General features: G+C 40.3%; 1 protein-coding gene across 1 annotated transcript in view; it reads left to right on the forward strand.

Moving 5' to 3' along the window:
• Positions 1-10,499, forward strand: part of LOC124788139 (ATP-dependent RNA helicase p62-like) — a 60,033-nt gene extending 49,534 nt beyond the window's left edge. Inside the window, 4 exon segments of the mRNA XM_047255282.1 lie at positions 5,952-6,011; positions 9,516-9,743; positions 9,983-10,067; positions 10,148-10,499. Coding sequence (XP_047111238.1) covers positions 5,952-6,011; positions 9,516-9,743; positions 9,983-10,065 — 371 coding nt within the window. The 3' untranslated portion in view covers positions 10,066-10,067; positions 10,148-10,499.
• The last annotated feature ends 700 nt before the right edge of the window (positions 10,500-11,199 follow it).

Genomic DNA, 11,199 nt, shown 5'->3' on the forward strand with positions numbered 1-11,199 from the left:
ACTAATTTTGCCCATATAGACCTGCCACCAAGGAAACTCCATGTGTCATTTAACTCTGCAGAAAAATGACTTGAAGGCCCCATGCACAGCACGATAGCATTAGAAGACTAGGAAACTATGAGAAACATATTTCTTGACAGTACCCACATTGCAGTGCATGCACACACCCGCGCCTCTATAGTTAATTCAGATTTCAAATTTTCACTTGATATCGGAGCTGGTACGGTGTGCGCAAAATGCCCTGGCAACTAGGTGCAGAGTTGGCTGAGGAAACGTGGAGAGTGGCAGTGATGGGGGTCGGTCAGAATGGCGTAGGGGAAATGCCAAGTGCTACAGGGAAGTGCTGTTCCCAACTGAACCTTATGCTCACACTCTTTGTAAATATTAAGTGGGGTACTTTCACGCCCACACTTGCATGATGACCATTCAAAAGGGTCTACTGTCACCGCTGCTTTCGTTATCTGAAACAAATTCCACTGAAAATGCAATGATTTATTTGTGCCTGACTTGTTAAGTATTCACAACTATCAAAGAAGCATCATGAGTGGTGAATTTTGAGTAAAGCACAAACATTTCTATCGTTGCCATATCAAAATTTGCCTTAGTTAATTGAGGTACTGAGGAAAACTAAAGTCAGTATCTTATGAAAAAGCACATCCCCTGCACAAAAAAGTGTGATATCTTCACATATGTTGTTCCAAAACCCATAGCATTTCTCATTTCACCAGCTGTCAATGGATTTTAAAAATTTCTTTCTTGAAAAAGTCTGTAGTTATTGTGATTATGCTGTAGATAATGAAGTTTTATATAACAAAATGGTAAAATACTCTTCTGTGTGTGCTATGATTTGCCAAAATCTCATTTCGATATCTGAAACCATTTATGAAATAAGAGGAATGGTGTGGATATTTTGCTCTGGCTTTATCGTGGGCACAGCGCAATCACAAATCAGCATGCTGCATAAGACCAATTTTCTTGATTGGTCTCCCCAAGTCTAAAGAAAAATTCAATGTCTTAGCTAAAATTCACATGCAACAACATATTACATAATAGGCACCAAACGCAAATTTTCATTACACACTTTTCCGAATTTCACACAGTGTGTCTTAATTTCACATAAATATCACAATAACTAGGAAAGTGAATTAAATAATGGGCGGCACATCATCATGAACCTGACATAAAGCCGTAAGTAAAGCAAAATGAATTTTTTTTACCAGGTAGTTTTCATAAAATTGTTTGAGAAAGATCGCAGAGTGTGAGCTTCAATTCTGTCATCGCTGACTTGCAAAAACATGGAAAAACGCTTATCAGCCTAACCTTCTGAACAAACGAACTCATCCAGCGCTTTGGACGAAAACTGGACACTGTGCATCAGCCTCTGTATCGTGCCTGAGCTATGGTTCTTTACAACGCTAAAAGTAAATGATGTTGCTACTCAAAAGTGGTCTTAATTTTGCCACTCATGAGATTGTCCCACCAGTCATTGAATTTCCAGATTTGACATCTTTAACTACGGAAAATGAGTAAACTAGACATGGGTCTGTTCTCCTGTTTTTCATCTTTTTTTACTTCTCTCTCTCTCTCTCTCTCTCTCTCTCTCCCTCCCTCCCCCCCTCTCCCTCCCCCTCCCCTTTGTTGCTTCCTCAAATCTCATCCATAATTCTTTGTCATATTCTGCAGTTGGGAAAAGCTATTCCCTTCTCCCTAACCTGAAGTGCGTACAGTCACTAAGACAACTTAAAATTGTCCGTACATATACCTCATCTGCTAAAATTTTCAGTACTTGCCCCATGACAGCTATCTGTGGTACTGAACACGACATGATTACCCTTTAACACACAAAAACAAACAAGGACAGTTAAATGTGCTACTACACTAACACTTCTCACTCAACAAAACAGCAAAGCAAAATCAAACTGTAAGGATACTTAACCTTAACACTGTCATCATACCTCTTATGTAACTTTCAACACTTGGGGAGGGGGGGGGGGGGGGGGAAGAGAGAGAGAGAGGAGAGAGAGAGAGAGAGAGCGCCACTAACTGTAAAGGTGACACATTAATTTGGTGACCGGCACAATTAAAGCACTTGCACATAAGCTTTCAGCCACTCCTCTCCACATTAAACCCACCAGTACTTGCAACAACACAGTACTTACATTCGGCACCAACAGCACTTGCATTTGGCATCTGTCATCCCTGTTCTACCAGAAAATCCTCCCACACAGCCTAGCTACCCAGCAGCCCACATATCTGCAGTGACAAGAAAGAAATCCGTTGTCCAGTATGCTGTGGGTCACACAGACATTTATCCACTAGATGTAGTCCACAAACAGATCTCTTGTGCGATTTTCCCCTCTCATCCCAATCCTCCCACCACCCACAAGAACCAGCATGAAGGAATGCCCCCCCCCCTCCTCCCCCCATCACCCTGGAGCAACTGAACCACAGCCTTCACCAGGACTTTGATTACCCATCATCGTGATCTGAAACGAGGAAAATACTACCCAAGATCCTTCCTACCCCTCCTAAAGTGGTGTTCATTGCCCAGTCATCATCATCATCGTCTTCATCATCATCTTAGTCAATCTCTATGCCACTCCCTATCCCAACCATTTGCCACAAGGATCATATCCTTTTGGAAGACCCAGGTGCAAGACGTAAAGACCCAGGTGCAAGACGTAACCATCTATCAGACCATAATTTGCTATTCCAGTCCTGTCACAGGTTTATACTGCCCCATTGAGGACAAGGCTGCCTGTGAAAGGAGCCATGTCATAGACAAGCTCTGCAGCTATCATTGCACAGCTTCTTATATTGGCATGATTACCACCTAACTGTTCATCAGGATGAACAACCACTGCCAAACTGTGGTCAAAGCAAAGTAGACCATCCTGTCAATATGCAACTGAACATAACACTTCATTTCAATGGCTGATTCACTACCCGAGCCATCTGGATCCTCCCCTCCACCACCAGTTTTTCTGAACTATACAAATAGGAGTTACCCTTACATTCTCCATTCCTATAATTATCTTGGCCTCAACTTACTCCTCATACTGTCCACACACCCTCCACCCAACAGTTTCCACCCCCCCCCCCCCCCCCCAACCCCGTGTCCTATCACCTCCTCCCCATTCCCATCTCCTACACTCTTTGTATGTCACTCTCCACCAAAGCATCTGCCCATCTTTACCCAATTCTCTCCTTTTTTGACTCAGTTTTTCCCCGCATCCTGTCCGACAACTTGATGCTGCACGTGTTGACATTCTAGTCCCTGCACACTCTGCCAGACAATATCCTCCCTCACCCCACCCATACACTGTTACCACTTCCTCTTCACAATCTCTCGTTTCATTTTATCTCAAGCTGCTGGAGTTGGCAGTCGTGTGTGTGAGGTGTGCTTGTTTTTCTCTTGAAGGCTGTGGCTGAAATCTTTATACTATAAGTGTCTTTTAATTGTGCCAGTCTGCAACTAGGCACGTTGTCTTTATGGTAAGTAACCGTCTCTCTCTTCCTGCTATGTCATTATTCCTATGTGGAGTTTTCGTTGCCTTACGTAACTTAACTACTCCACCTGATTATTGTCTGGTCATACTGCTTTATGCCCTGAAAAGTGTTGGTACTCCTGGACAGCATTCGACTTCGCCTTCTGATAGCTACACATAGCTAATACCTTACATACTCCTTGACAATGAGCCACACCACTTGCTCTTGATAACCCATAGTGCAAAACTAATTGTTATTTACATACACACAGACCTAGTTGACACATACTGAATGTAACAATTCATTTACATATTTGGGAGAAGACCCATTGACTCTCCACGGTACTCTGTGATACAAAACACACACAAAAAACTGCACTCAGCCCATAGCATTTTGACAAAACTGCAACCCTGCAGTAATTGTCATCTTCATCCACAGATGACAGTTGTAGGTTTTGTATGTCCCACTTGTCACCAACTGAAGTAGACCTGGGGTAAAGGACTGTTTCTGTGCAGGGCTTTATTGCAGTGGTGGGTTGGGGAGAGGGTACAGGCCAGTGCCAGCTCAGATAAACAGCAAAAGTCAAATATTTTAATAAAACCCGTGCAACTACTTGCAGCATCATGGTGCAGAAGCAAAGTACCATCTCAGTATGTGATGAGGATGGAACATTTTGCAAGATGGTGGCTGGCTTTTGACCAGAAGGCTATGATGTTAGTGTCAAGGAATGCTGGCACTGCAAGGTTGCTCAATGTTGTGTGGCCCAGTTGTGAACAGCACGCTTGTGTGTGGCGCCAGTTGTGTGGAAGACTTCCAGAGTACTTGCAAGGGATGACAGCATCTGGTAATCGATCTCTCCGCGAGTGACAGTGTGATGCAGAAGGATGAGGTGGTGTTCCATCCTGACCTCTATGCTGCCTTCAAGGGCAGGAGCCTTTCTGCTGCTGGAGTTAGCCTGGAGGCAGCCCACCTTTGGAGAGGCACCAAGTCCAAGGATGACGATTCGGTACTAGATGCTGTGGCAATGGAGGTTTAAACTTCTGGCAGCTGCTTGCTGACCCATACTGCACTGGGGCCTGATCCAGCCCTTACCTCATGGTAGGCAGTGGTGGACTGCTGATACCTCTTTTAAAATTGATATTCATTTATATGGGCTAGCAGCCCATTTGTTGTGTTGATGCACTGCTTCCAGCTTCGTTCAGGACAAATTCGTTGTGTGGCAATGTAGAAACTACTTTGCTTGTCATGCAAGAACCCTATCTTACTGCTGTGATGGCAAGATTGCACTGCTTGGCGTAGTCATCTTGCAATGTGTAAACAAGCATGTTGCTGCAACTGGCATGCCAACACATAGGCTACAAATGGCTGCCTACAAATGTGCACACATACACACAGACGGAGTTGTTGTTGGGGGACATGTTGTTGCCTATTGTTGTATATCATCTTATGATTAATGTGCTTTGGAGTCGGCAGCGATGAAACCTGTCCTCTTTTCCAAATATGAATAAGATTCTCTTAATTTGGCTTCGTGGTGGTGAGAATTTGCACAGCTTCTTAAAACCACCATATCCTCTCCAATGTAGAAATCAATTTGCATAGGCTATCATTTTTGTCCAGTTTAAAACTGCGTGTTTTGGTTGCTATGCTAGGTGATTTTTCATTTGATTTATGGTACGAAAATGATGCTGCATTCACCTGTCAAAATATCAGCGGTTGTTGAGGATGATACCTGGTTCTTAAGTTACTTGAATCTTTTCTTTAGTTACAGATACTTCCCATGTTAAAAATAACATAGGCTTTGCCTCACTGTTTTAGTGACTAGGTCACTGATGATATAAAAGTATACCTTTCTTTCATGTGTTTTCTGTTGCTGCTTGGCGAATTATTTTTTATCATCCAATTAAATTATTTTGACAAAAAAAAGTTTTGGAATAATATACATGTTTACACTCCAAGAAGAAACAATTTGAGGAAATAAGATTCATTTTGCATTCTGTAATGAACATAGGCATTTTTTTAGTCTGCGCCACAGCATGTCAACTAGTGAGGAATATAATGAGGTAAGGAACACTGGTTTGGCTGTTTGGAGCTCTGAAAAGTAAGGCATACTTGCAGAATGGTTTTGCTATTCTTTGGCTCAGTTCCATCCTAAAGATGTTTGTTGTCACATTAACTTCTAGTTTTTCCCATATGGCAAGGGCTTTACTGAACACATGCCAACTACAAGGGCCTTTCCATTTTCCTTCTGTCAAGAGTGTAGTGTTTGTCCATTTAGTGTTCATTCTAGCTGTATCCTTCCAGATTTTCTTGCTATGTAATTTTGGGTCATCTTGTTCATTCTATTGATTTTCTAGTTACATGGACATCACAATTCAACCTTCTCTTAAGTATGTGAACCATTCTATAAGTTTTTTGTAGATTTCCTTTTGCATTATTTACTACTAATTAGTTTTATGTTTCAGATTTCCGCAATGGAAGAGCATGTATCCTTGTTGCTACTGATGTTGCTGCACGTGGTCTAGGTAAGATATTGGCAGGCTACAACAATTTTTCGTAGTATTGGACTTTTTTACTTGCTTGATTTTAGTTTTATTGTTCTGACAGAGCCTTGGCTCTTACCCTTACGGCACAGTTTAGACAGGCAACGCAATATGCTGTGTGACTTAGGATAAGATGCAGAATCAATTTGCATTGGGAGTTGCGCATAGAAACATAGTTGTAGGGACTTCGTTAATCACACAGGGATGTCAACAATGAGACACAGACATATATCTGTCATATTGCCTGGTGCAATACAGAATGCTGGCCTCTCCATGCAACTTGTAAGACACACAGTGAGGGAAAAACCAGGTCAAACGATGTGGCTAAAAAAATTGTTTTAGGTAGGTAAAGCAAAGCCGCGTCAGTCTGTAGTTAGTGTTTCAGTACAACTTTTGCTTTCCATGTAAAAAAAGTGAAAAAAACTACTGTTTTGAGGCTTCCCTGCTATGCGGTATTTCTTATTCAATTTTTGAGGGACCTATTTGGTGGGAAAAGATGGTTTTCGTGTATCTTGTTACATGATAATGAACTGGTTTTTTCATTATTGCCCACAGTTATTGTTTAATTTTGCAGGTAAGTAAACCACCAGGTGTGTTTTAGAAACATATAGTAACTGGCCAGTTTGTTTGTTTGGGTTTTAAGACATAAGTTGGAGCATACGAACTATAGCATATATATTGAAATTGTCACTAGTGAGTTCACCACCCGCTGCAATGTCATTGATGGTGAATGGTTTCGCTTCAGTCCAGCATTGTTTATTCTGAATACTATTCAAGCTACATCATGTACTACTTAGCAAAACTGAACAGTTGTAGAAATACTACCCTAACTTTTATTTTGAAGTTTCTCATGCTGAGACCTCATAAGAAAGCTGAACTGTTTAAATTTATAGCACCGTATGGGAGCACCCAGTTCTTAACTTAAAGTTTTTTGAGCTTTAAATAATCCACAATAACATCCCTTGCAGATGAGCTTGTGATTTGTGCTGTCTTGTTGCTTGTCATGTGGTCAGTGGCATTGCATATCGTATCATCCCAGTGGAAATAGGAGTGTTGTGCCACACTACCTTTATTGCAGTCTGTTGAATAGCATATTGTATTGACACCACACCTAATAGTAATTTGGTATCACACTTGTAAATACTGACAGGTATTTGGTGCTTATTTTGTCTTGTGCTTGTAAGTCTGGAACTCTGTATTAATAGAAATAAGTTTTAATTTATGATGTTGTAGAGGTTACAGTATAGGATTATGAGCAGTTTGACTTGATCATTAAATTACCATTGGTTCTTTACCTTTTGATGCTTTATGGAACAAATCCTTCCTAATATCATGTTGGGTCTCCTTTTGCCCGGCGTAGTGCAGAAACTTCACATAGTCTAGACTCAATTAAGTCGTTGGAGGTTCCCTGTGGAAATACTGAGCCATGCTGCCTCTACAGCTGCCCCTAATTGCGAAAGTGTTGATAGTGCAGGATTTTGTGCACGAACTGACCTCTTGTTTAGGTCCCATAAATGTTTGATGAGATTCATGTTGGGCGATGTGGGTTGCCAAATCATTCTCTCGAATTGTCCAGAATGATCTTCAGACCAATAGTAAACAATTGTGGTATGGCACAGTCGTCCATAAAAATTCCATTGTTGAATGGTTGCAAATGATTCAAAGTAGTGGAACGTAACGATTTCCAGTCAGCGATTGTTTCAGTTGGACGAGAGGACCCAGTCCATTCCATGTAAACACAGCCTGCAGTGATGCAGCCAACACCAGCTTGCATAGTGTCTTATTGACAACTTGGGTCTACTGCTTTGTGGGGTCTGCGCCACACTAGAGCCCTACCATCAACTCTTCCCAATTGAAAACAGGACTCTTCTGACCAGGCTAGTTTTCCAGTAGTCTAGGGTCCAACAATATGGTAACAAGCCCAGGACAAGTGCTGTAGGTGATTTCATGCTGTTAGCCAAGGTATTCATGTTGGGCATCTGCTACAATAGCCCATAAACATCAAATTTCGCCACACTGTTGTAACGGATAAGTTTGTCGTACGTCCCACTTTGGTTTTTGCAGTTAATTCATGCAGTGTTGCTTGTTAGCACTGATAACTCTATGCAAACATTGCTGCTCTCAGGTGTTAAGTGAAGATGGTCAGCCAGTGTGTTGTATATGGTGAGAGGTAATGCTTGAAACTTGGTATTCTTGGCACTCTTGACACTGTGGATCTCTAAATATTGAATTCCATAATGGTTTCCAAAATGGAATGGCCCAGTGCTTTTACCTACAATGACCGTTCCATGTTCAAAGTCTGTTAATTCTGTCATGCAATCATAATCATAATCGAAAACCTTAGCACATGGATCACCAGAATACAGGCTCCGCCAATGCACTGCCCTATTATATATCATGTGTAAGCTGTACTCTGCCAGCTGTATATGTGCATATCGCTATCACATGACTTTTTTTCACATCAGTGGAAATGAATCGCATTGCAAGCAGTATGTGCAGCATCATAGTGTTTAACTTGTATATTTTCTTAAGGTAGGGAGAGCTAATCTTTGGATAATGTGGAAAGTAAAGTCTTTACTTTAGAGAATTAGTGCTGTTGCAATAGTTGAGGCAATTCACACTCGGCTAATGTAGCAACAACGGGTAAACTTTGCATTTTGTAACAGCTGCCACTCGAGAGTTTTGGTTAACATTGATGCTTTCATATGACTAAACAACTGTGATAGTTCAGCTCTTGAATCTTTCTTTTCTCTTCTGTTCTCAAAGTTGAAGAGTCTCTCAAATGGTCAGCAGTGCTAAAGAACTATCTGGAAGTTCTGTTGGGCCAGGGAAAGACTTACCTGCGGCAAAAGTGATGTATGAAAAGGTAGCTTTAAGAATGAACCTTCCTGACTTTCATCATCTTATCTGAACCCAAAGGGGAAATTCATACTGGGGAGTATGATAGCAGGGGTAGTGTCAGATGATACATACATAAAGATACAAAGGTCAGCTAGGTGGAAGTAAAGCTCTGGGGATGGCTAGCCAGTCGGTCTTGGTAGCTCAGTTGGTAGAGCATTTGCCTTTGAAAGGCAAAGGTCCCGAGTTACTGTTGTTCTGGCTCAGTTTTAATCAGCCAGGAAGTACCATGGAGTAAATTCCTTACAGATAGGTGCTAAATCAGGTTGCAGTCTATGAAAAAAAATTGTTTAAATATTGAGTTTATAGTATGTTATGACGAAAGGAGTCTTTCAAAAGAGAAAGAACATGACTAGAAGTGAGTCTTAAGGCTGCTGGCAAATTAATATCAGCTCAACGTGTATATTTTTAAGGCTAGGTAGTTCACCGTACAAATCCACAGTTCTTATGGGTGCAACTTGCAACAAGTACATCTAACATTTGTCTTTCAGTAAGAATGTGTTAATCACTGATTTTTCATTCCTTATGTGTTACAGTGAAGGAACTTCAGTCTTCATTTAAAATATGTACTACTTGAATTTTTTGCAGATGTTGATGGGATAAAATTTGTAATCAACTATGACTTTCCTAACTCATCAGAAGACTATATACACAGAATTGGACGAACTGGTCGCAGTCAGTCAACGGGAACGTCGTATGCGTTTTTCACAGCTAAAGATAGTCGTCAAGCTCGTGACTTGATATCGGTTCTTAAAGAAGCGAATCAAGAAATCAACCCTAAATTAGCTGAGATGGCACAGTTTGGAGGATGGAAAGGTTTGTTTTGAGACATTTGTGATGTAATTTTGTGTGGAATGTACTCCCTGTAATTGCATGATTTACACACAGAATTTTTTGTCTACTCTGAAGTATTAGTAGCAGTATATCCATTATATGCATGGAAAAGTAAAACTAGTATTTAGCCTTTTGAAGATACTAATAAGTCATTAAAAATCCGTATCTTAAGTTTGAAAAAAAAAAATTACATGACAGTGGAGTATTAATTACTTTTATAGGAGGCAACAACAAGTGGGGCTACAGCCGGGGGCGTGAGAATAGTTTTGGTTCAGCGAAGAATTCTCACAGACGATGGAATTAATGGTAACACAAATTATTTTTAAAAACTTAAAAGGGTTCATATTACAGTATATTGCTACTAACTATAATCTTACATGTTGCAGGTGTTGTATTGCAGAATCTACACCCATTTTACACTTATCAGTATTGAACGATCTGTGAATTTCTGCCTGTGCAGTCATAGACATGACAGTTAGATATATATGCATGACTTGCTTTCACTATTTATTTTGTAATAGTTCTTCAGTCTTGTATATCTGTGAATTTTTGGCTGTGTAGGAAGACACAATATCTGAGTTCCTTAATTCAGAAGCATTTGTTGTTTCATTCCATTTGCTACTGAAATAATGTAGCTATAATTCAGAGAAGTTTATTTTGTTGTGCACATTTTATGTGTTGGACATCTTCTTTATTATTCAAGGAAATGTGAAAGTAATAAACGTAAGTGAAACAGAAGCTGCTCTTCATTTTTTCATTCTAAGGATTACCTAGTGTCCTAAAAGATTATTCAGTTAAAGATATTAAATTTAACATTTAGGCCAGCTGAAGAATGAAGAGGACCTCCAGTGGAAAGAAATACTGTAAAACTGTGAGAAATGAGAAGATCAGTAAAGGCTTTGTGATAAAGTTGCATAAGCAGAAATATTTCAGGGAACACTCTCTCTCTCTCTCTCTCTCTCTCTCTCTCTCTCTCTCTCTCTCTCTCTCTCTCTCTCTCTCTCTCTCTCTAGCCTCATGAAGGCTGAGTACAGATCATATTGCAAACTTTGCCTCTGTGCAAACAGATTTACAAAAAGTTATGCTATTAACCAATTACAGGTAAGAAACGACGTTAATCATGAAAATGGGACCAAGAAAGCTGGAGTTAAAATATTGTAATCTAGTCAGACATTTTCAAAATTTGGAAATACATTTATTTTTGATAAAATATTCTACCAGATTTCATAAATATAACTAGTCTTCGTAGCAGATATGACATTTTACAATGAATGTCATATTCAGAGTTTTCAGGTTTAGAACCTAATTTCCCTTCAGTATCTCTTAAACGGGGACACAGTCGCGAGGGAACTCCCATAAGGACTCAATGCTACCAAACGTCAGGTACACTTGCTGAAGTAACTAATGGAGATAAAGACCTGAAACTTTTACAGTGTAC

Source organism: Schistocerca piceifrons, chromosome 3 (genome assembly GCF_021461385.2).
Source record: "Schistocerca piceifrons isolate TAMUIC-IGC-003096 chromosome 3, iqSchPice1.1, whole genome shotgun sequence".
Classification (NCBI taxonomy): Eukaryota; Metazoa; Arthropoda; class Insecta; order Orthoptera; family Acrididae; genus Schistocerca; species Schistocerca piceifrons.